This window comes from Bombus fervidus, chromosome 15, assembly GCF_041682495.2.
Source record: "Bombus fervidus isolate BK054 chromosome 15, iyBomFerv1, whole genome shotgun sequence".
NCBI lineage: Eukaryota > Metazoa > Arthropoda > Insecta > Hymenoptera > Apidae > Bombus > Bombus fervidus.
The window spans coordinates 6,819,918-6,847,837 of NC_091531.1; the positions used below are offsets into that span (position 1 = coordinate 6,819,918).

Below are 27,920 nucleotides of genomic sequence, written 5' to 3' on the forward strand. Positions count from 1 at the left end.
TAGCGAGCGAAATCATCTGTGCAACGAATTTGCAGAAAAAATTTTTCATGGAGTGTTAGAATCGCATCTTCGAAGCTGATTAAAAAATTCGAAGCAATCTCGGAGCGGGAACCACGGTATATTTCATTATAGTTAGTGCGCACGTGCATGTTGGTACCGCAGTCGTGAAAAAAGGAAATTTCTATAAAATGCGCCAGTGCATCCGAAAAGCATCGTGAATGCGACATGACCGATACGCGAAAATGAAAAATCGTCCGCTACGACAGAAGATACTCTAACACTTAGTGTTATGTTTCGCGTACGCTCGGGATGGCCACACACGAGCAAAACGAACGTATGCAAGGCAGTATGAATCCCCAAGCGGGGTAAGTTTCCTATTTAAACTTGATTTTCTTAGCTGAAAATATTTTACGTTGACAAAAAGATCGAAAAAATTGTTTGCTAACAATCTATTGCGTTTTATTAGTCGTGGAATCTATATCGAGGTTAGAAATTGTGGTCGTTGTATTTTTAATACATAAAACTGTTGTTTACATATCTTAACATTATATTTTTATATTTTTTGGAAGTTTAGATGATATTTATTGTATTGCTGTTTCTACTTTTGTTTGGTGTATGATAATTTGGGTGAAATATCGAATTTTAGATAAACCGAAGGAACGATCGTGTTAAGTTTCCCGGAAGTAGGCTCGTGGTGGTAGTGTATAATAGCGCAATGCAGTGGCTTGAGAACTTAAGAGAGGCTGGATTTTTAGAATTTTTAGAATACCTACGTATATAACAAAATATCGATATCTAAAATTATTATTAGTAGACTGTGGACTTTGATGCACTATTATATTTTTATGAACATAACTAAGAAAACAAAATTTAAATAGAAAGTTGTTTTATCTACTAACAATAAATATTATAATAATTACCCTACTTTATATATTTTACATAATTTTGCATAGTGTATGGATTCTGCAGACCTTTGACCCTTAAATTTCCTTCAAATGCATAAACATTTACTAACAATTAGACCGAAGATTTTTATGCATTTGTGCAAAATTTTAAGATATAAAAATGCAGAGAATCTACGTAATATGAAAAAATACCTATATAGAATATCCAAAGTATACTGTTTTCTATATCTTTTGTTATACTTGATAGATAAAACAATTTTCTACCAAGGTTCTAATTTTTTAAATTACTTTCTCTAAAATACGTATTTGCATAAAAATTTGCAATTTAGTTATTAGATACGTTATGTACTTATTTTGAGCAACGTTGTCGCCTTTTTCCCTTTTCTTATATGTAATATACGTATAAATAGGACAAGTATAATGCAGATAAATTCCACCGATTAAAAGAGTAACCTCGTTTCCTGAAACAAAATAGGGTGTAAAAGAAAAATGACGGTTGTGCGACCCAAACAAGAACAAAGTATGTCGGTTCTGGTTTCGTAAAATCTTACTGCGATAGGATTGTACAAGCTTTTTCAATATCACGCGAAACTCAAGCTACATAGTGAAGTCGCGCGTTAAATTTGCGATGTTCGCAGTTCCTTATTGGGAGGCATTACCAAGGTATGTTTAACAAAAATGTGTTTGCAAATTTAGTTACGCATCCATACACAATATATAATAATAGTGTTCAAAGAATTAAATTTTCTGTCCTTCGCGTAGAAACGGTAAATTAATTTTATTTATAAAATCGCGACTATAATTCTTTTTAACGATTTTTTGTATTAAGTGATTATAATGAACATTAAGAACAGAATAATGTTGAAAACTAGTAGTCATAGATTTATTCTATTTAAAAATCGACGTCGAAAGAATAGAATAATGAGAGATATTGGCATAGGCCCCGGATTCGTGTAAACATGCGCCAAAAATTTAGGCGGGATGTCCCGCTCCATGCGCATCCCCATTGTACTGGGCGTTTCATTCGTTAGGGAGTTAATATATGTACCTAGTACTATATATACATGCATAATTGTCAAATTTCGATAATAATATTAGATCAATTGTGCAAAAAGGCCCTGTGCAGAGAAAATATTACAAATTTTTGTGAAAAGATTTTTGATCAAACATAACATATATTTGATATTTATATAAATTATGTCTTGTATTTTTAACTAGAGCTTGTAACTTATGAGCTTATTAATATTATTAGTTAATTAAGCTTTTGCACCATACCTCATACTATGTATGTACTTGTAAAATTTCGTTCGTAATATTAATTCAATCGTACAAGACAGTCCTACAGTGAAAATATATAATCACTGTAAAAAAGTTGTTAATCAAGCATGTATAATATTATCGAATGTTTATATAAGAATATTTTTTATTTTTAACTACAACTTCTAATTTTTAAATTTACTAATATTATTAGTACTAACGGAGAGGTATTTCCATTCTGGTACTAATCATTATAACGTGTACATAATGTATTATAATATAATTATAATTCCTATATTGAATGTAATTATATAATATATTAATAATATTAGTCGGTAAATTACTATGCTAGAAAGGTCTTATTAATAATATTAGGTACAGATTTGAAATGTACCAACAAATTGAAACACTCTGTAAGTTTGTTCAGAGTGAGTAGCGTAGTGGGGTAGCGTGCCGCGAGAGGGTGCCGCGCGAGGCAGGTCAGGGCTGGGGCTCAGTACGTTTGCGTACGCCGTGTCGTTCGCATCGTGTTACGTTCCTCCGCGATTCTTCGCTCGCTAACTACTCCATTTCTCTATGTATCGAGCCCTTCTCTGTGAAATCAACTGAACCACACTAAAAACCAGCGACGTATGATAATCAAGTGTGTGCATTATTTGTGATGGTGCAACGATTCGCTTACATAATTGTTGGCGTGCATTAAGCCAGAGAGTTGCATATACGCGCGTGACACGAGTGAGAGTGCGTGCACTGCTCCTTTTCGCTGATCTTCTCCCACTATACACGTCAGTTTCTTTCTTCACATCTTCTTCCCGCTTCGGTATGTATATCTTATTTCCACATTCCCATATAACCACTCATTAAACTAAGGTTTATATCTTCAGGTCTATCCTTCTCCGTCGCTTGCTCTGGTGCCCTCTTTTCCTCTCACTCCCTCCATATTCTGACAGCTTGGTCGATTCACGAATCTGCCGGGCCTTTTCCCCGGGCTTCTTCAAAATAAGGCCAAAGGGTTACTTTCTCTCACTCAACTCCTAATTCTGATTTCCTTCTCTTTTTTTCCCTCCATTATTTTTCTTTCTCCATCTCTTTCTAGCGTTGACTCAGCCGTTACATTACCTCGCGAGAATTCATCACCGAGTCGCTAATGAATGACAACGAAATGAAGAAACGCGTTCTCAAGTCGCTAATAAAAATCGAGTACGAGCGCGTAAATAATAAACAAAACCAGACACAAGCGATCGAATACGCGGAAGTTCTCGTCAACGAAGCGTGCTCTCCTCCCCCTTTTTTTTCACAATTCGATGAACGTGCTTACGAGTAGAGAAACATTGCTACATTGAAAAATAGATACCCTCGTTCTAGGACACCTTCACGGGTACTCATTGTTAAAATCGTATTAAAATGGAGCTAATTTTTTAGTCGGTTTGTCCATTCATATACACATTTATCACCTGTGTTACATTTTCATGTAAAAAGGTTATGATACATAAGCATTTTATATAGGAGTACACTAGTATTTGCATTATATCTGGAAATTGAACTATTATATGTTACTTTGGTAGCTGTTTGTTAGCTAAGTGATATCTTTCTGTTTAGTTTCACGATTGACATGCTACGTTATTGGTTTGATTTATGTTGGTTTCATTCATGGCTACTCTTGCTGGTTCCGTTTTGTCCTTACTTGCCTTTGTTTGTTTGTTTCTGACACACAGGTCTGGCATCATATACATATATGTATATATGCAGATTTATTTTCTATTTATTTTCAATTGCTTAAAGAAAATGAGAGCATTCAAAAGCGCAGACAGAGCAACGATCATGGCATTGCACGGGGAAAACGTAGTAATGATTTTGTTTATATTTTTTGTATTTGCTGACCCCATCAACGATTATGCTGGGACGTATCAGGTGGAGTACGCAGCAGTCAGAGCCGCAGAACTCACAGCCAGCAACAACAGATCAACAAGAACCACAGAATCAAACGGAGAGTCAGAAAATAGAACAAGAATTTACCAAAATGACAGATCAACGAGAACAACAACCCCAGCCACAACAGCAGCAACAGCAACAACAACAACAAACCAAAGGCAATGAAGAACCAAGAACGAATTTGATCATCAATTATCTTCCACAGAGTATGACAGAGAAAGATCTTTATAGTTTGTTTGTAACTATCGGACCTGTGGAATCTTGTCGCGTTATGAAAGATTATAAAGTAGGTTCATTACATGAAACTATAATCAGTTTATATATTTTTACAAGAATTTACATTTATCATTTTATTTTATAGACAGGATATAGTTATGGTTTCGGCTTTGTTAATTATGCGAAAGCAGAAGATGCAGCCACTGCTATAAGTACTTTAAATGGACTCCAAGTCCAGAATAAAAGGCTAAAAGTGTCTTTTGCACGGCCATCTGGTGAGGAGATTAAAGAAACTAATCTTTATGTAACAAATTTGCCAAGGTATATTATGATATTTAATATAAATTTATCTATTAGTAGATAAAAATTGGAACGTATAGTAATGATATTACATCATGTTTGTTTCAGAAATATAACTGAAAGTCAGATTGATGATATATTTAGCAAATACGGGAATATCGTGCAAAAGAACATTTTAAAAGATAAGCTCACTGGATTACCAAGAGGTGTAGCATTCGTGAGGTATGTTTCTTTCACTCTTGTAGCATCCCATTCTCAAAATCATCTAGTATTATCAAGTAGTCTTGCAAAAATGTATTACAAAGAGACAGCTCCATTTAGCGTTAAAAGGCAAATTGTCATGCTAATGAAAAATATAAGCTTGTACTTGTTGGCGCATTGCCATTCTTGTCATAATTAGTAACATAACATCCTAGCTGGTAACAAACTATGATGGAAGTAATGTATTCTCTATGTCTTTGGTTGATCAATTACATTTTCATTGTTTTCATTATATGTACACCATGTGCTTAAAAAATTGAAGCAGTTATTAATTGACAGATGCAGCTGTTGATACATAGTAGACAAAAACTGCCTAGTCATTATGCAATTCGTATCCGCGCGTGTTGGATACCTGTATTTATTTTCCGAGATCTTTGGTGCCAAATTATTTTTGTACCGTTCCTCTGCCGTTTGTTTCACTTGCATAATTTCGATTTACCGACCAGTGACCTAGTTAGCCATCGTGAATTGTGCATGCAACTAGATTTCTGGTTTGTTGTAGGAAAATAGTCTGGGAAGTGTGTCAAGCATCTGGAAATAGAATCGAAACTAGTTTGACAAATTTCTTAATTTTGGCAGATTTAAGGACTCGTTAACTCGTGTTCTATATAGCACGCTCTAGATAGTTCTTTCAATCTCAACCTCATACGTTATTACATAGATCTGGCAGGGGTTACTCGCGTCCATTGCCAAGTAAACCTTTTTGGTTGATTTTTAATTTTTGTTTCTGGTTACTGTGCCTCTATAGATTCGACAAGCGAGAAGAAGCACAAGAAGCGATCGCACGACTACATGGTACGATACCAGAAGGTGGATCAGAGCCACTTAGCGTAAAAATCGCGGAGGAACACGGAAAACAGAAAGCGGCATACTACGCTGGATGGCAGGCTGGTTACAACCAGAGTCGAGGTAAGTAGTTCCGATTTTCTTGATAGACAATTAGTCTTGCCCGAGTTTCTTTCGTTCTCAACCTGACAGTAGAAATTACTTCCTTGAAGAACAGATTGTAAAAATACAAATTTCATAAAGAACATTATGTATTATAAATCTTAATTTGTGAGTAATTACGATATTTGATTTTTACTGACAGGTCAGATCTGCATTTTGGCTTTCTATGAATCTTACTAAAATCGCAGTAAACCATTGTTTTGTTATCGGCATATTGTTGAACCGTAGAAGCACTAAGATTTTGAAACATCATTTTTCCATAGAACACATCTCTATTTATTCCTGTCTCTATCGTTTTCTCTCTCTTTTTCCTTAGTTCCTGATTTTTTCAAATTGTCGTGTTAGTTTTCTCCGTTTCTTTTCTTTTTCTTGCGATGATACGCGCGTAATTGCGAGAACAGAGGGTAATGGTCATTGTAACAAATTTTGTAACGTAGTTGCAAGGTGTACAAAATTTCTATGTCTATCTGAAACACGTTGTCCAGGATGCGAATGATCTCTTCCAATTTGAAATTTTTCTTCGAAAGAGCGTTCGCATCATTGACGGCGTGTAAATGTGAGATCATGTCTAACATTTGAATTGTTTGCCAGATATGGCTGCATCTAAATCAATGTACAGCGAAGATTGAAAATGCTGTTTGCGTTCTAATGCGCGCAACGAATAATGCAGCAGATTCTCTGCGAATGTGTGGAGACACGTTTCTTGTCGCGCCTGTTTTGTTTCTCTGTGTTCTTTCTGTTTTTGTTACAAGTTTTTTTGACTTTGTGCGCATGAGATTGTTTCACGTGAAATTGAAAAATAAGAAAAGAAAGAAAAAGAAAAAAAAAGTAAGAAACATAGAAGATCTCTTCTGACAGTGGTGTTCAGTTGATGAAAGAATGAAAAATCTCCTTGCAGACGGACCCAAAAGACAGTATTAATGAAACAGACAAGAATGCAAACATGTAGTGTCGCTGTGATAGAAATGTTTTTGTGTGTGATGATCTTTAGTGGACAAAAAGCAAGAAATGAAAAGAAAAAAAGACTGAAATATGTCGTATCCTGCTAGAATCAGTGGCAGCTTGTGATTATTGAAAGAAAAAAGAGAAACACTCGCTAAGTTGTATTCTGCACACAAGGCTGGTTTTTTAGAAGTTTGTTTTTTTTGGACATTGCCTGGTCAACGAAATTGTAACTCTGTTTTTCTAGTTGCCGATGCTGCTGTTACTATGTTGATTTTGCCTCATCGTTTCTCAAATTTGTTCAAACCATGCTGTGGAGCATCATCCTAGTTCTATACATTTTTGTGTCAGCAAATTATTGTATAATTATGTACGTCTTTAAGCTGTTTTTTGTACTTTCTTTTGGTAAAACATACCGTTTCGTATTACATATACATATATGTTTTGTTACTTATTTAAGACTTTGGAAATACATTTTCTGTTTAAGAAGATATTTGTTGCTTCCTCTTATGATCCTTCAATGATGAACGTGCGTGCGAAATACTTGTTTTTTTCATTTTATGTCTTTCTAATTATAATTAATTAGGGCTTAAGGTTTTTTTAAAACACGAGGAAATATGTATGTTCAAAGGAAATATGTATGTTCTGAGTAGGATTCTTCGTAACACGATATTGTGCGATTTGCTTATACACTACTCAAAATAAGAATATTTTTGAAATAATATAAGAGAACTATATAAATTAATTCATCAAAAAAATATTATGTTCCCTGTACAAAAGAATTTGGAGCAGTGTATAAGGCACGCAACTCTCCTGACACATAAGTTGTTGTATGCCTGCGAATAATTATTATTTAATGAGCGTCGTTGCTAATCTATGGTTAGTTCTGGACAGATTGCATTTGCAGAAACATGTGGCTTTGACAGAAAACTTGCTCAGTGCATGGCTGTGTCCTCTTTCAAGCGATTATCATATACAGTAGTGGACAGATGTATTTAGATAAATAGTTTCCTCTTCATATCTGACATTCTATCATATTTAAAGATCTAAGTCTAGTTTACTAAGTGGATAATACGCAAATTAAACGAAAATAAAGAATTTTTAGACTTACAAGTATTGCACTGTCCACCGATTTTAATGAAACTATTTGTCAAACTGCATTTGTCTCCAAGTGTTTCGTATAACTCTTTAACATGAATCATTTTCATTTCTATGCTCGCCAATCCACAAAGGAGAACGTCTGTACCCAACCAGGAATAAATACCAGCGTTATGCGCATTACCTTTATTAAAAGAAGAACGCAATTTCTTGTTTGGTACTCGTTGTTACCCTTGCAGTTATGATACTATGAATTCCTATTGGTGTAATGAGATTGGCATGATTAAGTGCGCTTAATACCAAGCACAATTGTTACTACCGTTAATTGTAACTGGAGAAAACAGATTCTTAGACAGGAGGAACAAACTGTTGCTTTCTGATTCAATATTTTAGGATTAATTCTTTTTTTCTATGTGAATCCTAGCTTTGTTCGACTTTGCTTTTGTATTATAATAACAAGATGTAAAGTTCCTCAGGCTTAAGCCTGATCTTAACACAAAGCACAACTGTTTGTAATTCAATAAACAACCACACAATTTGCTCAACAAATGTAAACGAGTACTTTGTAATCTATCAGGCAACAAGTCTGTGGTTCGAAGACTCTCCTCCAATAAAGAGGAGCTTTACGATACGGTTTTACTGCTAACAGAGTTTGATTTAACACTTTGACACAAAATATAGAAGACACTCATTAATTAATCTTATATCGTATCAAAGATAACTGCTCAGAAAGTTGATTACTGTGTTAACAATGGATAGTAGTGTCCAATATTTTGATGGTCAATGTGTTAAACAAGAAAAAAGAGGACGTTTCTGGGTTTTACTTAGGTAGAACTATTAAGTAGTGCCCAGTTTAACAACTCTGAATAGCTAGACGAGTCCTTCCTTGCAAAGGTTGCACAATTTTTACTACTGTTCGTTAATCGATACTCTGTTCATCATGTTCACTGATATCGATTTCTCAGTGGACTGTATAGATAGTAAAGTATGTATATTCATTCATCCTGTAAGACGAATCGCGACTGTCTATTCTCATTAGATAAATTATATCTCGTCTTGTAAAACTAACGAATGAAATTTACCGACGAAAATTGTCTTTCTAAAGATAATTCGAACAGTAGACAAGCGAATAGGCTTGAGAAGAAGCATTGTATTTGGTGATATGTCGTTGCTGAAGCAACAATATTGAACGAAAGGAAAAATGGCAATCGTCCTTTCGAATTGATCGCCATTTTTCCATGTTATAAAGTTAAACGATCTTCGCTGTTACTAACTTTCGTCCTTTTAATGCTAAATACATAAATATAAATATATATTATATATATATATATATATATGAATCGGTCGAGAAAAAATGGTGAATTTCGAATTAGGTAGAATATATGAGAAACACACGTATCTCCTACGACCCTGACAATCGTTCCTTTTTTTAGTCGACTTTTCGCGACTGTTCGAAGTATAATTATGACGTGGACGCTTTCGATATATGGTCCGTATTGACGTTATAAAATAATAGATCTTCCTTGGTAGGAGGTACGATTCATCTTACTTCTATATTAGTAACACGTTCAGGTGCATGATCAAGAACGGGAGTGCATGATCTTCTTTCGCTTGAATAAATTGTTCCTTTATTTACACAAGATTCAAATTTATTTATATAAAATTATATATGTTATAAAAAATTGAAATTGTAATAATAATGTGGATAATTAATATAAATAAAGATGATTAGTATTGAATAGTCTGTAGAGAAATAATTAGAATGGTTGGCTTCTCAGTAAGTTAGCTTAGAGTTCAGTTCCTCCAGATTCAACAGATATTTTTCAATCAATTTTTTCAATTATTATTATTCAGATGTAATGTACCTAATAAACATAAGATATAATTTGACTAGTAAAAATGAATTTAATTAATTTAAAATGAGTTAATAATAAAAATCTGGAAAAAGCTCGAAAAATGAAAATAACAATCAAAAGAAAGACAGACTTTATATATAGGATTATGCATTCCCGATTGACGAAAAAATTGGGACTTAGAAAATAGAAACTCTTTAGGAATTTAATATTGCGAATGCGCCGGTATTTGAGCCCTTTGCACACAATTACGTCTGTTGTAAAATTCCTATCGCTGCGAAATTCGAATTAAAGAACAAGTAAAAGACAGACGGATCAGTCGCTGCGATAGGGCTGAAAAAAGAGGAATGGTAAAAAAAAATGGGAAGCTGGGATAATTTAACACCGAGAATTTAATTAGTACTTAAGTTAGTCGGGTTAATGAGTAAGATTTTCAAATATTCCTTTAGAATATATTCATGTTATGAAATGATCTCACGTTGTTCTTTCCAAAAAAGAAAAAGAAAGAAAGAAGAAGAAACCGAATGAAAAAAGGATTTGAGACGAATAAAAATCAAAATGGAGATTATTTCACAAAGATGTAAAAATTCCCTAGGAACTCTGGTAATAATAATAAAATTTGAAAAGTAGAAATGATCGTTCCCATTGTTGCAATAATATTGAATGAGAGCAATAAAAATGATTACGTTTATGGATGAAAGAACGACGCGAGTGTTCAGTGTAAATAAATTGAAATTCTAATTTTTAACTTAACATGTTAAGTAGTAAATTGTAAGGTCTAACGGATCGAAGATTGTGCGAAAATGGTTATAATCCCGAAGTCTAGTAGTGCTAACGATGGCTGTGATATGGAATAAGGAAATAACTAACGAGAGAATGAATAAAAAAAGAAAAAAAAAGAAAGAAGTGGAGTATCCGGGATATACAACGGATAAAAACTTACTTCTCTTTTCCTCGCTCTCTTGCTTTTTCTCTTCTCTCTCATTCTCTTCTTCTTGAGTCGTAAAATCACCAGAAAAATTCATCATCCTATATTAAAAGCTTTAAAAATTTATTCAGAACACGTGAAAATATTCCTCTAGGAAAATTATAATATGTGGAATTTGAAGTAAAAATTGGGAAAAAATGTCGTAAGAATTTATCATTTATCTAGAAAGATTTTTACAGAGTAACTTGAGAGCGATGAAATTGGAGGGGACAGAGAATTATGTCTCGGTTGAAAATGCCTGCGACATTCCCAATAATATATTCATCATCGTATTTTTCTTTTTCTTCTACCGAAACGAATATTGAAAAAAAAAAAGGAGAGAAAATCGAAAAAACACGGTTATGCGATCAACGTTTTACTGTAATTAATTGATCTCACTTTACCGAAAATTAGATTCGATTCTAGCGTTTAAAATGATCGACATATTTGCAAGATGCAGAGTGAACCGGAAGTGGCGCTATCATCTACAAAATAACGCTCCCCACCTCCCATCCATTTAGAACTGATCGTAATTACCAAGCACAATTTTTCTCTTGCAATTCATTGTTTTAAGCGGAGAAGGTATTTGTAACATAACCTAATTAAGCGTTTCTTTTCGATTTCCAGTTCACTCTGCGCACCTGTAAAGAGACACACGCATACATGATACACACACAGGACACGTTACATTGATATAGTAGAGAGCTACAACTATGTACGTGGTATATGGGTAGATTAAACGACAATTGTTGTACGAACATTTCCATTTAAGAAAACGTGTTCAACGCACGAAATACGTGCGTCGAGTCGTATCGAGAAACTGGCCTAACAACGTACTTATGGCTTTTGTGCTGATGATATCCCACTTATCCAATATAGTTGGTTCCGATATACCACCATTAGACTGCGGATTTTTATTCATTTATGGAAGATTTGAAGGTTCAAACATGTACATCATGCATATAATATGCAAAAGTATTGGGCTACCTCGTAAGTAACACAGTTTTTCTGACAATTAAGTTTAAAAGAATGAAAGTTGTTACTACTGAAGTTTTATAAAATTGAGATAAAAAGCTTCGGAAAAAGATAAAGAATTATAAAAAATAAAATCATACTGATTAACTATACTGGTCAATTACCATCATGCAATGTTTTATTTTCATATAGTATACAAAAATCAGCGACCATATTACTTATGAGATGGTTTAATATATAGAATATCCGTATTTAAATGTTAATTAAGTACTACAGTATTCATTATAATATTTAGTACATATTTGAAACAAATTTCTATTTAGATACCATTTCTTTAGTTATGTTCATAAAAATCCGCAGCCTAATCATCATTATTACCCCACTCAACAGAGAGGATGCTTGAATTGCTTGAAAAAGAACGAACGAACGGGAATCGTAGTCATCATCAGGACAAAACATGACAAGTTTGCTCGAGATTTTTTCAAACACGCCCCCCGCATAAGTATCTCATACCTTTCTTATTCCTTGTTGCTACACGGGTCTACGTGATTCTGTAGTCGCTCGTTAAATTTGATTAAAATGATTAGAAACGAACAATCAGCATCTGTCCACTTTATTCTATACACCATCTACCTGTTTATGTATATTCTCGCCGGTTTCCTTTAGAACTATTCCATTCTTAACCTGGAAATTAAAAGAAGAATTTTCATTTCTAAGAAAATTATTGGTGATATTGATTAGTGAAATGTTTTCAGGTGCTGGAGGCGGCTTGGGAGGTGGAGGAAGGGGCAGGGGAATTGGTGGACCGCCAGGAATGGGCATGGGTATCAGTGGAGGTGGGCCAGGAATGTTAGGAAGAGCGGGAGGTGGTTTCGGTCCGCGTGGCGGGCCACACAGCAGTTTCCTCGGCGGAAGTGGCGGTCCTGGCGCCATGAGGATGGAAAAAATACACCCACATCGCTTCAATCCTATCGGTATGGGCGGCGGCTACGTGCAGTCCCACTTCTGGTGACCTAGCGTCGTCGACAACCTGGCTCGCAAGACAGCACCGGCTATGTACCTTTCTTCGTCCGACCGGAGACCAAGCAGCGACGACCGTTGTCGTTCGTAACTCTGCCGAATAAGCATACGTTACCCTCGAGCGATCGTGAAATCAAGGAGACACCATGAAGACGCAACCAGGATCGATAAAAGGCTGCTCCGATTAAACAGTATAGAGACAAAAAGACACACAGGGTACAAGTCGAGCAGCCTAGCGTCCTTGTACTACGACTTCCCTCGTATGTCTCCAACGACGTTCAGCTCGAGATGCTTGAGGACTGACTGATCAAGGATGTGTAAATTATTACGCATAGTATTTAATGTTTCTACGTGCCTGTACCAAAGCTCGGAACACCTAGTATTTTACATCCGGCGATGGGTGTTCAGTCGTTAGACTTTGTTAAAAGAACGTCTCTCGAGGTCTTGCATATCGCCGAAGATGTTGTCTTGAACGCTTCGAAACTGTGTCCATTCGAAGCCCTCCAAATAACGTAAATAAGTAACGTAACATAATCATGAGTGTTTAACGAGGTTAAAGATCGTAATTGTTGCATTATGTCGCCATCAGTTTCTGCTAATTATTTTGTTTCGAGGTATTCAAGAGTCGCTAGAAGGAATAGCGCGAACATTTCGGAACGGTATATATATTAGAAAGAACGTTTAATGACGATAGGAGGAGAGTATGATGCTGGACCCATCGCTATTTCTACGTCGCTTTTTATCGTTAAAATCTTGTCCCTCTTTTCCGTATCTAGCTTTAATATCTTCGTTCCATTGTGCGTTTAAATTAATGGCGTTCATTACCGCCGACAAAATAATGATCCTCGAATGTTTTATTGCGTTAAGGTACAAAGGGAAAGTTAAAAAAAATGAAAGAAAGAACAAACAGGAAAAAGAACGCTTGGTTATCGAGTTTATGCCCATGTTAGGTCGAGCTTGGTTGAGACTCGGTAACAAAGTTACGCTATGCTAAATTAGCTCTGTTATCGCGCTTCTGAGATCGTTGATGGACGAGAATTCTCGTGAGGTTCTATCTTTCTTGCAATCGAAACACGAACGCGATGTGAACAACCCTTTTATCCTGACTAACATTTAAGGAGATTGTTGTGAGGTATACTGCAGGCTAAAATCCAAGATGTTTTCAGTAACGGACAGCAAACTGAACTGGTACTCGATAATTTGAAACTGTTCATATCAACTGTTTCAATTGCAGATAGTGTTGCAATGATTGTTTCAATTAAGTTCTACCTAATCTTACATCTTTTACCCGATCCCTGTAAACATATATTTTAATGAATAGACTGCGAATATTTATGTATTTATGGAAAATTTATGAGTGCAAAGATACACATAATAGGCGAAAGTATATAAAATGTCAAGAGTAGTACTCAAATGATATTTAAGTAAAACAAATTTCTGTGTAGAATCCATTTCATAAAAGTTTGCATAAATATTCGTAGTCTATTAATGAATTCTTATCCTGCTTAACACTTAATCAATCGCGCGCTATACGTTTCTCAATGTAATGGACAAGCCAACCTATACGCTGTAACCGCGCATTTTTCCAAGTAACGCGATTATTATTCACTACTTGAAAAAGAAAAAAGTCTAAAAATTATTTGAGTGGTCAATTATATTTTGAAATAATGATTTTGTTTAACGATTTCACATATAGTTTATACAAAACATCAAATTAAAGGTATATATTGAAAATATAAAAAAATATAAGTAAAATTAAAAACAATAAAGATTACTAAAGATAAATAACGCGACTTGAACATGAAATTAAAAATTCATAATATATATTAATATTTTTTTATAGTGTGGTATCATTTGATTATAACTTTATCTAGTCATAATTGATAGTGTAACTTTTTAATTAATTTTAAAACCACTAAATTGGTGTATTTTATTACATACTGTACTTTATAAAGACAGAAAATATGGCGTAATTAATTGGGAACAATTCCACGTAAACAACAACTAATCATAACAAAAAGAAAAAAAGAAAACGCGATATTAAGGACAAAATGGGAGATCTCCCTGTTTAGTTATACAGCGATGTACTTTAAAGTGGGGAGATCCCCCTATTCGGTTGGCTAAGTGTTAAGCTAACAAACAGATGATCAAGTACCTGTTGATTATTTTGCTGTAATCCTAATCAAGTACCTGCCATTAAACTGAATCTTTGCAAGTTTGTTAACAAGTCAGATAATTCTTGTATTTTTGGCCAGCAGAGTGCCTCTTATTGTAGTTCAAATCGAATAAGGATATACGATACTCGTGAAACAGTGTTTCTCTTAGCTTTGATCAGCTTCACGATCGCTCGAGTGCTATGAAAGCCAGCAAGAGGCTGGATAAACCAGAAGCCTCCTTTTTCCTTGATAGTTGAACGTTTTAATACTTTTAAATGGGGAGGAAACGGGAGGCACGTTGAGGGCAGAAGCTAAGAGTTCTACGTGTTGTTGTACATTTCCTTTTTAATGGTTCTAACTCTTGAAACTTTATTGAAAGTTTAACGTTAAGAAAAAGAGTTTTTATCGGAGTCAGCGTATAAGGAAACTGTGTTTCCTGTGCTCCGAATGGCATTGGACCACGGTGGTTGCAAAATAACTTTGTTGAACGAAGCTTTTAGTTTCATATTCCTCCTAGAATTCCGGCAAAATATTGAAAAACAGCTTAGCTTATTTTTGTATGATTAAGAATATGATCCGCAGATCGTCATTCGTATATTTAAAAAGTTCCCCCAAAAAAAAAAAGAAAAAAAAGAAACGAAGAAAGAAAATGCAAAGCACCACCGTTGTCTACAGTATCGCCGCAAATTGTACATAACTTGTAATTGAAAATACGTCATTATCACGGCACGTCGTAGACAAAAATGAGACTGACTTTTTATAGGTGACAAATTTTACGCGAACAATTTTAAAAATTGAAATTGCCTTATTATTATCATCGCAAAATAATCGCTAAATCTTTTTGTTTTTCTTCTACGTTCTTATTTCTCATTTCTTCTTCTTCCTCTTTGTTTTATTCTTTTTTTTTTTTCTTTTAAATTAATCGCATCGAAGAAACGGAGCTAATCCATTTATAGTTGCAACTGCATTCACCGCGGGCATAACAGACATTGAACTTTATATTATTCGATGACGAACATGTAATCTCTTTTAAAAAAAAAAGAAAAAAATTGCTATCACGTTACATAGGAAATTGTTTTATTTTACTGATGGAATCATTAGAATATCCGTAACACGATGATCGCTAATGTCATTTTGTTAACAACATTCATACGATCACATACTCTCTTTCTCTCTCAGTCTTTCTCTCTCTCTCTCTCTCTCTCTCTCTTTAATTCGTAGTTATATAAGAACTAATTATTTAAGACGAAATAAAATGTCTGTGAAAAAAGAAATATGGAGAGCTCTGCTGGTTGTGTGTTTGTTGATAGAGGACGAGAAAAAAAAAAAACAGTCAGCAGATTGTTCAGAATGCATGATTATTTATTGTGGTCGCACTAAAGCCACGACTTACCACTTTTTTTCTCGTTTTTCTTTTTTTTTATTTCTACACCCATGTACAAAGAACAATGAAAAAAAGTTCAGTAATTGTTAACGACGTGAATGAAGAGAAAAAAAATGTTCACTGATGCGATTCACTGAGTACGGTGTTGCCCTTCAAAAGGCAGCTTGCGTTTGTAAAGCAGCAAAGTGCCCGATGACGAGCCGCAACGTAGCCAGTTCAGGATCATTTCCACAATTCCAGAACACTCCTTGTGACAATACTGCAAGTAAATGCAAATTAGTCCCCGTTCAATATCCAATTGTCACTGTTCAAATTCCAGATTCAGACTTAAACACTTTTATATGCTATGTAGAATTGATTTTTGTCACATTGTACACAGTAACACTGAGATGTTGGAAGAAGGATCAGAAACAAAAATCAGCTTGGTCCATGATGTACATCATAGGGAGATTGTCTTTTGACTGAGTGTTCTTGTGATTCAAACAGGAACTTTATAACTGTTCAACTTGTACACCCACAGGATGCTGAGGTTTAGAGATTAGCCCAGCTACTTGCAAAGAGGAAACAGGAAGGGGCGGATAGCTGCACAAGATATCACCTTTGAGATAGATTTATAGCTAAGCACAACAAAAGACATGGATATTTCCTTCTTCATAAATTCCAGGCTGAAATAAATAAAATGTACAATTTTCTGTAATTCTTCCTACGAGTCTCCTGTCATCAGACATTGGATGAAATTATATTTGGAAGTTTAATATGTATGTTAAGCCTATAAAATGGCATAAATTATAGATAACATTCTCTAATTTAAACCTGAATCTAAATATTTCAAAATAAATATTAAATGAACGCTCTTAAAACAATATCTGCAATATAAACCAATTGTTTTTTCAACTTTTTTCAATAATCCTAGTACCATAATTAGTACCAATTAATATCCAGATATTTAATTCACTAAAAACATATTACAGAAACCATTAAGGAACCTGGGTTAATAACCTGAAGCAACCTGAACCTGTAGGCCTCCTAAGAAACAAATTATCCAATCCATTCTGAATCTTCCTCGCAACCCTGTTAATCAAGAACTAGGTCAATCTAAAGTGAAGAGGACCTCCTCGACAACTTTTTTTTCCTATATGAAAACGTCAACTAGATGAACATCGTTCGTCTAGGATCGATATAAAATGTTGATCAAAGTGATTTGAAGAGTAGGCCCTAGCATAGGTAAGCGTCCTTTGATACGTGCAACATTTAAGGGTCAACTCAGAGTCAGTGGTCTCTCTCTTGACACGATTACAGAGAATTTTTCTAGTTTATTAGCCATGATTACCTTCATCCCTTGACCTGAACGGGTGTTTTCCCTCGTTTTTCTGCTTGCCTCTTTTTCCCTGGGCAAAAGCCGCGGAAAGCCGGCGGCACTCCCCAGCTCGTAACCGGCTGGCATCAAGTGAAACATGAACATCTGCTTCACGCATGGTGAGGATGAGTGTTCCACGTGTTGTTGTATTTTTTTTTCCATTATCTATCTTTAAAGAAAAGCTCCGAGAAAATTTTGAAACTTAATATTAGACTTAATTTTACGGAAGCAAAGATTCAATTAGATTATAATTTCTTCGATAATCTTTCCTGCTAAGTAGTGCAACACTGTAATTTTTTGAGATGAAACAATTTGATTTAGCATTAGCAATAAAAAATATTTTGACATCAGAAAGCATGTTTGAGTTGTCAATAAGAGATATAAAAAATGAGAAGAATATTTTCATCGTATGAAAATAATTTTAATAGCAACTGAAAAGAAGAGAGAAACGAGGGGAGAGATTAGCAACAAAGAAGTCTTTTCTTTCTCGGTAGCTAAACAACGTAGTCTGTAGTCTTCAGCATCATCGACTTCTATGCTCACAGAGCGAACGATTGCGCAACCATGAGGGCCACGTGAGGCCTTTGAAATGCATTCAGTCGACCCGCTTTGACAGGACCACCTGGAACGTTTTTCTAGTAGACCGATAACAACCTCAGCTGCCTCGAGTTCACAAATAATTGAATCACAATACATGGAAAAACTACGTTTCGATCGAATTAATGGAATTAAAAAAAGTAATCCAAGAATTATTTAATCTATCATTTAATTTAAAAGTGAAGTTTGTTCTTTTAAAAATACAACCTCCAAATTATCTTCTTTTCTTTTTATTATTAATTATTAAATCTGTATATTAAATCGTAGCAATTAGAAGTATGATTTGACGAAGAAGTTGCATCGCAATACACTTGCAAGTTTACAATAGAGATCGTAAAAGTGAAAAAAACTATTTGAAGAAAATAAAACTTCAGAATACGGAACCTGGTCTAACAACTGAATTCTCAGTCGGAAACGCTTTGAAGATTCCCTGGCAGAGCGGAACGAGAATCTTTCCGAGTAGTATTATTGTTGTGACCCAGGATGACTCATACACGTTACGCTGTATGTAGTTGATTTTTCTCGAGTGAATCAACAAGCTAGCGTCGATGCACCATGCTATACGCTTGAGATCACTTTCCAGCACAACTGAGAATGTACGTACATACTAGGTGCTTCTAATATTTAATTTTTATTTTGAACGATCGTTTGTTAGTTCTATGAACTGTGTCAAGTTAATTCAAGTCATACGTAATCGATTCGAAATTAAAAGGAGTCAAAAAAGAATATTAGAAGTAACGTAGCCAGTTGAGCCAAGCCTTGACCTGTCTGGAAAGTCCATTTGCATTCACGTTATAATTACTGTATGTGAGACAGCTGTGACATCCGGAACCATATCGAACAATAACTTCATTGAAAGCCTTTGAATTTCTATTTTAATCGCCGCTGTTAGATTACCATTCAATTCTAAGTATCGTGAAACTGAAGAGAAGTTTAATATTACTTTTGAAATCTTAAATTGCAAGTTTGAATCTGTAGCTTTTACTACATATAATAGCTTAGATTATCAATAGATTTTGTATGATTCTTTTAAAAATTGACAATACTTAAAATCTGTTAAATTGTAATGAACTATGCGATCTAAATATGAAATACAATTAAGGAAGTTGAATTACATGTATTGAGATGTAACTGGAGGTGATAGAGATGAAAATCAGTTGATCCAGGAGATAGCACAGCGGCCCATATCCGTGCTTCATGGAACACCCGATAGATCAGCTTACCAAACACGCGTGGCCCACAAAACGATATTCGTTTCCGCCCAGCGCGATATCCACGGGATCACAGGAAGGTTACAATAGCAGCTTTCTGACACTACGATATTAACGGATACGTTTTCTTCAATTTCGTTCTACAGAAATTATTAGACCGAACTAATAACTAATAACCTCTTCTCCTTTACATAAATAATAATTAGATGATTAAGAGGACAGAAATTGAAACATAAAACTGAACGTAAATAGAGACTGTTTCAACACTACACGGTCTGAAACGGTTTGAACCAGTTTTGTTGAGTGAGAAAACGTGTGAAATTGATGAAGACACAATGTACTTTAGCCATCCAGCACGATGTCCCGAGGGCGACTGAACAGTGAACTTGATTTGCAGAACAGCTGCGGAGAAGGGAGGATCCCGAGAGAAAGAAACACGTGGTGCGGTTCTCCGAGTGAAGAGGGGACATTTGGACGCGGGATGCGTGGCTTCTTCTCTGTTGGCTGGCAAATGTAATTGCTAAGTGGATCGCGATATGAATTTTGACCGCATTAATTTTAGTGCCAATGCGACTTTCAGACCGGCAACTCCCTTAATCGGTTCATCAATATTGTCTTCGCACTACTCGCAAGTAAAACTGGTTGCTGTTAGGTAGGAAATATGTATGCTCTATTTCTAGAAGCATTGAAAATACTGTTCGTAAATAATTAGTCAAGTATCAAAGGGATTTATCGTGAACTAGAATCTCTATTCATAATAATTAGCGATTTTGATAGTTAGCAATCCATTATATTTCATTTTTAACGCTATTAAAGGCTTCATTTAATAATAATAATATTTAATAATTAAATGACTTAGTTAGGGATATTTATTATAATATTTAATAGGTAAAATAAATCTCCATTTAGATTCCGTCTCTTCACGTACATGTATAAAAATACAAAATTATATATATTGATATAGATCTACTATATTTAATTTTTAATACAATGAATTTGAAAATAAAATTTTAAAGGAAATAGAATAGGAAAAGCATTTAGATATAAGTTAATGTCTGATCAGAGGACACATTTCCATTGAAACAACTCCAAACTTTTTGGAGTTGTTCAGAACCTACCTAAAAGGAGAGAAAAAAGCGTAGATGCGTGGCGGAAAAGTAAGATAAACAGAAGCATGTGAAAGAGAGAAAGCAACAGGGATTGGGAAAGGGTCAGGGGGCAGCGTCCTGTGGCGAGGGAGCAGAGCCGGGTCAGAAGAAAATTTGCATTTCCTGTTCACGATGAATAATGCCGCATGGAAAACCGTAGTTACTCGGTCGTCGAATTAATTCAATAATCCTCGAAATTTCCATGAAAAGACTATTCATTTCAAAAGCCATAGAAAAGAAATCGTGTTCGTGGTCGTCGGAAAGAATTTTTCCAGCTATTCATTTATGTTGCACTCGGTAGTGATTCGCAAGAGACCCCGGGTGCACCTCTGAACGTCGGGATGTCCACCGTGGGGTTTTAGTCGGTAAGAGTCCGACACTACACGGTCGTTGCTACGCAGCGCCGAGTGTCCATGAGGATTTCCCCACGATAAAAAAAAAAAAAAAAAAAAGCTATTCATTTATGTAACACCTTTATCGCAGTCATAGTATCTTTTATATTTTTCTTATTCATTATATTCTTCATATACTTATTTCTCTTTCTTCTTTAAGGATATAAAATAATTTCTGGAAGCCAAAGACCATCATAAATTCATACTGAACGGAATTCTTTTTTTGGAACGAGATGTAGAAAGGAATGTGAACTTGTAACTATTATTCTAGAGCTATTTCATGGGGTTGCTTCAAAAGGAGGAGGAGGAAGTGGGAAATGGAATGTTTATGAGAACAGCTGTTCCTGCCCTCAAGGTTGTTGACCATCCATACACCTACTTTCGTAGAAGCCTTTGTACTAGTAGGTGGATCTTCAGGTACACAGAAGCAACACGTGTCCATTAACTTCGGGGAGTTTTTCTTCCTTTATCTTGAAGCTAACGTTTTGCGCGTTCCGCGTCTGTTCTTTGTGGCTCGAGGTAATCTTAAACAGAATCTTCATCTAGGATGAATTTATTAGTAAATAAAGGGATTAGGGTTTGTTTGAAGAAATTTTTAAATAATAATAGTTTTAATAAAAATATTAAAATTGAAGACTACACGGGAAAAAAGATTACAAGCCTATTTTTCTTAATTTTTTCAATTTTATAGTATTTGATGGATAAAGAAAATTATCTTAATATGAAGTTAAAATAGGAAATTTTATAAAAAAAAGAGGATGGAATATAAAAAAAGAAAGACATTTAATTGTATAAGAGGCAATTTATATATCTGTAATAACTTATATAATGCACTTTGTTAATACTTTGTTATACGAAGAGTCACCTGTTAATAAGCAGCTTAGAATCAATCTTAACAAACATTTTGTAATACATTCCATCTGTTATGATCATTGAATACAAAAAAATGATTCTCTGAGAATATAGATCAATTGACGGAAGAAAAATAGATGGAAAGATCTTAGAAGGAAATAATGGTATAACGGCCAACTACTCACAGAAATGGAGCACACTTGTCTCTATACAAAAAAGCACGTCGGAGCATCTGGAGTTTTGAAAGAGGGCTAGAAGGAGCTTGTGTAAAAACTGTTTATGTAGCTCGCTTGCGTGGGAGCAAGATTTTGCTGTTTCTCAAGATGAGAAATCTTGATTATCTTATGACTCGATGATTATCTTATAGACTTGAAAATATCAAAAACATTTAAAAAATATATTCAATATGAATAAAAAAGGGTACAATGATTTACAAATATATGTTCTTGGTGCATAAATTATGAATCATAGAAGTGCAATGAAAATAGATAAAGCTAATAATGACATCTTCTAATATTCTATAGTAACGGTCTTCGTTTTCAAGTATTCGTTCAAAGCGTCTTGACCCAGGTCCTTGCCAAAACCAGACATTTTGAAACCACCAAAAGGTGCAGCCACATCTGTCTTGTTATATGTATTGATAAACACTGTCCCAGCTTCTATTTTCTCAGCAAATCTTAGAGCCTTGCTGATATCCTTTGTTAAGATACCTGAAGCCAATCCGTACTCTGTATTATTGGCCCTAGCAATCATTTCATCCATGTTCTTCGAGCTGAACTTGGAGATAACCATGATAGGGCCGAATGATTCTTCGTTTGCTATGTACATGTCGTCTTTGACATCTATGAAGATAGCTGGCTCAAAATACCAGCCTGGACGGTTTAATCTCTTTCCACCATAAACTAGTTTAGCTCCTTCTTGAACTCCACGTTTCACAAAGCTTAGGAGCTTATTCATGTGTGCTTCGTGATTCTGTGGTCCATGGGCGGTGCTTCTATCTAGAGGATCTCCTATGGAGATCTTCTTAGTCTCCTCCACTACCTTCCTCACGAATTCGTCGTGAATTCTCTCTTCCACAAATAACCGGCCTGTTTAGAAGAAAGGAAATGTATTCGAATTTTTAGTCATTTTAAAATTCTAATAATGTTTTTGTAAGAACATTTCTTTTAATTATTTGAATACTATACCAGCAGCTATACAATTTTCTCCCTTGTTGAAAAACACACTACTCATTCCAATTTTAACTGCCTGTTGAAGATCAGTATCCTCAAAGATAACTAAAGGACTCTTTCCACCTAGTTCTAAAGATACTTTCTTCAAGTTACTGTTAGCACAACACCTCATTATGGACTGTCCGACCTGTGTAGACCCAGTGAAACCTAGTTTTCTGATCAGAGGATGTTCACAGACAGCGTTTCCAGTTTCAGTGCCATTGCCTGGTACAATATTAATAACTCCAGGTGGGAAACCAGCTCTTATAGTTAGCTCTGCGAATTTCAAAGCTGTTAAAGGAGAAGTTTGAGCTGGTTTCATTACTACAGTATTGCCTGCTGCCAGGCAAGCTGCCATTTTCCAGGAGAGCATCATGAGAGGGTAATTCCAAGGAGTAACTAGACCACAGACACCAATGGGCTCCTTTTTCGTGAATGTTAAGTTGCGATTTGGCCTGGCATGAGTTATTGGTATGGTGGAGCCTTGGATTTTGTCACACCAGCCAGCAAAGTACCTCCAGGTCTCTATGGACATTCCTATATGGGTTTTCAGAGCCAAAGTATATACTGCACCGGAGTCTATACTTTCAATGGTAGCTAGTTCTTCCTTATGTTCCTCCATTAGGTCTGCTAATCTGGAAAGATGTCGAATATTATAAAATATTATTATAAAATATTATAAAATAAATTATAAAATAATAACATTATAATAATGCATTAAATTATAATATATGAAAATATTTACTTGAAAAGAAGAGCTCCACGCTCCCTGGCGCTGATCTTGCTCCATTCCCCTTCTTCAAAGGCCTTTTTAGCAGCCTTAACTGCCTTATCCACATCCTCCACAGAAGCTGTTTCAACCGAACAGATAACACTCTCATCATGAGGATTAACCGTGTCTAGAGGCTTTTGACTACCATTCACGAATTCTCCATTTATGAACAATTGTCTAGGAAACTTCAAGATCATGTTGTTTGCTTGTATTTCCACTGCATCATACTTGATCTCTTTGGCAGCAGAGATACCTCTAGCTGCAAGAATTACCGTCTTAGCAAACTCAATGAACACTGGAGCCATGATGACATCGATATTTTGCAAAGTCACTTTCAGAGTGTCTTTGACCTCCTCTACCAGCCTCACAACGTCCATACTTCCTGCTCCTGTAAGAAAATATCAGATATTCAATCAATTAAATTTTATTAATAAAGTTTTAATTCTTAAATATTAATAGAAATACTCTTCCACATACCACAGGCAAAGAAGTCAGTATCCTCGTCAACGTCCATCTTCAGGATATTCTCCCAGATACTCTTTAAGGTTTCTACGTTCTTCTGCTCTTCTTCGGTGAACTCAAGCGTAGTATTTTCACTCTGTTGACCGAATTTGCTGGCAAGAATGGTTTTATTCCCAATCTTTATCAGCTCCACGTTAACAAAGTGATTATCAATAGCGTTAATTAGCAGTCCACCTTCGTGAATGATGCCTAGTCTATCTTCCACATGTACTTCAATCTCGTGTTCAGGTAGTTTATCACCAGTCCACAAGGTAGATCCAAACAGACGAACTTCTTCGTCGTTGATAGTTGTCCACGCACCTGGAGTGCTATTCAAGCCACGAATGAAGTCATGAATTTTCTTAGCAGGCTTGGCCCAGTCTATTTTTTGAAGTTCCTTTTTGTTCAACATGGGATCGTAAGTGGCTCCTTCTTCTGTTTGGGGGATCATTGGAGCGGTTCCTTTGGCCACAAGATCCACAGCCTCCGCCATGGCCTTGATACCTTCAGGATACAGGAAGTTATTGTACAAAGAGTCCAGAGTATCATTAGGCTCTACTTTGCACGATCTCTGGAGTAAAATTGGCCCTGTATCAAGGCCATCGTCCGCCCAGAAAATGGAGAATCCTGCAGTATCATCTCCTTCTATCAACGTCCTAAAGAGAGCATAAGAAGATCATGATTACTTACAAGAAAATTGTATTATTGAAAACGACGATTGCGTAGTAGCGCCCGACAATTTATCAGTCTCTTTATCGGCATTCTTCGATACGAGAAAGGCACGAATAAACACGTATCATGTGTTACGATAATTTTCTACCCGATAATGAAGTCCAACTGCTTCTAAGATACGCGTTCGATTGACGTTGTCAGCGTCTTGTTACGCGCCTCTCTCGCCACGAGTAATACCAGTTCGGTAGATAAGCGGCTAGAAAATCACACAATGACCACCGAACGATCTCATTTATTACATTAGTCAACTGCAATCAGGTAAAGTATTATTATGGTTACTTCAATTCAGAGCAACTGACCAACTAATAGCACTAGCTCCCCGATGTCGCGGCAGTATCGATGGATGGTAGCATATGCTGCGATGACGAGGATGATTGATGACCTCCATGGGAATGAATTGACTGCAGAATGGAAGAACATTTAGGTCGACTTCGATTCCTTTATACATTTCAAGGATTTCCGGCAAGGTCACGCCTTTGCTTCTCCAGGATTTGATCTTGAAGACTGGAGTATTATCAGCTTTTGCTGTCGTCGCTGTAAAAGAATGTTTGTTACGATGTTGGAAAATTGAGAACTGATTAGTAAATATTTTTTGCAGGATTAATTACCTAGAGGATCCTCCCGGTTAGCCTTGTCTGGAATGGTGAAGACTCCTGTGATCTGATGACCATTTTGCTTCAAGAGCTTGTAGACCTCGGCTGCGAAGGGGCTCTGGCCAATTATAGCCACTTTCAGTTGTGCCATTGCCGTCTAAATATCAAAATACTTTAGTTGTCATTCATTTAATGATATACATAGTTTACGTTGTTAGCGAGACAAGTATAATGAAATATTAATGTAAGCAAAATGTTGAAGAGATACGGATTGTGAGAAAAATCAGTTTTATATAACTAACAAATTACTATTTATTAATTATAGATTATAGAAACTATAGAAATTCGATAATTAAAAAATTATATCAGCGAATATAAATAGAGAATAAATAGAGAAATGAAAAATTAATAGTGACATATTTTAGGTATATACGAAATTGCTATAATCACTGACTTCGTTATACTAGTCTCGCTACGGCTTTGTCTTTCAACCAACCCAATATCAAATATTAAGCATCGTAACAAATACAGTATAGTATACATCATTGTGTACATACCTATTTTCAACGTTTAACGATATCTTCTAACTTTCACTGTACTTTCAAATAAACTGCAAAGAGAAGACAGTGTGAGGAAGCTGTGCAAAAGGAAAGTATGCTACAAGATAGTAAGAAAAACCAAACCTGGGACTCCTACTTCTATCAACCATGTTATTAAAATTATATAGATACAATACCATCTACTACCGCCATAAATATCTCCAACATGCTATACACTGTATTGCTACTGAATTATCATTCTACTTTCTACTATTTATATTTATTTGAATTATTCGTATATCAAAGCAGTGTAAACTTTGGTATCTGCAAATTTCATATGATTGGCTTACTGTGTTCACGACGTAGGAACGTATCGACAAGAAGTTTTTTAGGAACAACATCAGAAAATCGACGTGGACGATCCTCCGGCTGTTTTGTCGAAGAGCGTTCACTTCACCAACTGCTATTCAGCTACTGATGGCTGGCGAATGGCTGGCACTCTGACTGCGGCTATCTGACTGAACCGCGTTAAAACGCATAACGTTTATATAAGCTGGTTGTATCAGCCAGCAGGGTCAAGAATTGTTTTTTAATTCTTCTTCTCTTTATCTATACGGATCATTTAATATTTATATTTCGATTTCCCACATGGATTTTCCCAATGAGATTTCTCGTTTCAAAATATCAATTTATTATACGTGTTATACGAAAAGTATCGAAATTTCATTAGCACCGTAAAGTTTGAAACAAATCTGAAAATACACATAAAAGCCACGAAATGTTCAGTGCAAATAGTTTTTAGAAAATTTATTCGAAAGGCATAAACCAGAAATAAAATACTCTAGAAGCAATTCATTACTGAAAAAGATGAACAACTTTTTAAGAAAAGAGTAGTGAAGTTACAAATAGAAGAAATTCAAATTCTAGATAAATCATTCTTAATTTTTAGGAAGTAGCAGGGAAATCGAATAATATTTTGGTTATTTCTGTATTTGATTGTTTATCATCACTTGGATAAGTGACGTTTTCCGGTTACCTATATCGAAATATATATCTATAAATATCGATGTATCTCGATTTTTGTTAAGAAAATAGTAGTTACTAATTATTAGCTTGATTAATTATTATTTTGAAAATCTAGATATATGTTGAGAATTTTGATAATTATCTGTTTTTGATAAGAAGTCGTTCATTTTAAAGGTAATACGTATCTTTCAGGTGCAATAATATCTTTTGTAAATTCAAACTGTTTATTATATTTTTATTACAGTGAATGATCAAATAATTATTATTATTTAAATTGTAAACAAATATTGTCTAAAGAAATCATCCTCTTCCGAGAATAAAGAGAATTAAGTCTAAGAGGATTAAAATCTTTAATGTTCCAATTTGAAGTAATTCAATATCTTAAAATGTCTTAAATACGTCACTTCCAATATCTTAGATAAGTCAGAATGTTGTGAATCGACACTTTATTTAAAATAAATTATCATTAATTATAAGTCTTAACTGGTTATAACGAGTTTAAATGAAAGATTCTCCTTTATCAATTGGTCATAGGTCACGGTATGTTTACATGACCAATTCTACACTGGTTTTAGTCAGTTTTAGGTCATGAATGTTCAGATCTCTAGCTGTGATGAATGAAAAAATTGTATAAGCCTTCGATTATAAGTTGCAATAATAATAACGCAATTTCATAAAGAGAGATCAGGGACAACATCGTTTTAAAAATATTATACAGTCTTTTATTGCATACCTGATTTTGTACAAGTGATAATCATAAACAAATCATACAATA

The 27,920-nt window shown here is 35.0% G+C and overlaps 2 protein-coding genes across 15 annotated transcripts; one reads left to right on the forward strand and one right to left on the reverse strand.

Annotated features, from left to right (window-relative positions):
* The first annotated feature begins 138 nt into the window (after positions 1 to 138).
* On the forward strand, positions 139 to 21,905 carry LOC139994923 (sex-lethal homolog). 12 transcript variants are annotated; one of them, XM_072017995.1, is made up of 8 exons: positions 139 to 365; positions 4,074 to 4,380; positions 4,456 to 4,631; positions 4,719 to 4,832; positions 5,620 to 5,780; positions 12,410 to 19,692; positions 19,777 to 20,824; positions 21,017 to 21,905. In XM_072017995.1, exons 1-6 carry the CDS (start codon positions 310 to 312, stop codon positions 12,664 to 12,666), a joined length of 1,071 nt encoding a protein of 356 aa, XP_071874096.1. In that variant the 5' UTR covers positions 139 to 309; the 3' UTR covers positions 12,667 to 19,692; positions 19,777 to 20,824; positions 21,017 to 21,905. The 12 variants fall into 12 exon arrangements, with proteins under 12 accessions (XP_071874096.1, XP_071874097.1, XP_071874098.1 ...); XM_072017996.1 differs by having other exon boundaries at positions 12,410 to 19,459; XM_072017997.1 differs by having other exon boundaries at positions 12,410 to 18,764.
* Positions 21,737 to 26,636, reverse strand: LOC139994921 (cytosolic 10-formyltetrahydrofolate dehydrogenase). 3 transcript variants are annotated; one of them, XM_072017989.1, is made up of 8 exons: positions 26,470 to 26,621; positions 26,138 to 26,190; positions 25,596 to 25,737; positions 25,287 to 25,521; positions 24,232 to 24,911; positions 23,728 to 24,142; positions 22,959 to 23,617; positions 21,737 to 22,859 (listed from the first exon to the last, which is right to left on the reverse strand). In XM_072017989.1, the coding sequence occupies exons 3-8, from the start codon at positions 25,729 to 25,731 to the stop codon at positions 22,282 to 22,284; spliced, it is 2,703 nt and encodes a 900-aa protein (XP_071874090.1). In that variant the 5' UTR covers positions 25,732 to 25,737; positions 26,138 to 26,190; positions 26,470 to 26,621; the 3' UTR covers positions 21,737 to 22,281. The 3 variants fall into 3 exon arrangements, with proteins under 3 accessions (XP_071874090.1, XP_071874091.1, XP_071874089.1); XM_072017990.1 differs by having other exon boundaries at positions 26,138 to 26,217; positions 26,470 to 26,617; XM_072017988.1 differs by lacking the exon at positions 26,138 to 26,190 and having other exon boundaries at positions 26,470 to 26,636.
* Between the last annotated feature and the right edge of the window lie 1,284 nt (positions 26,637 to 27,920).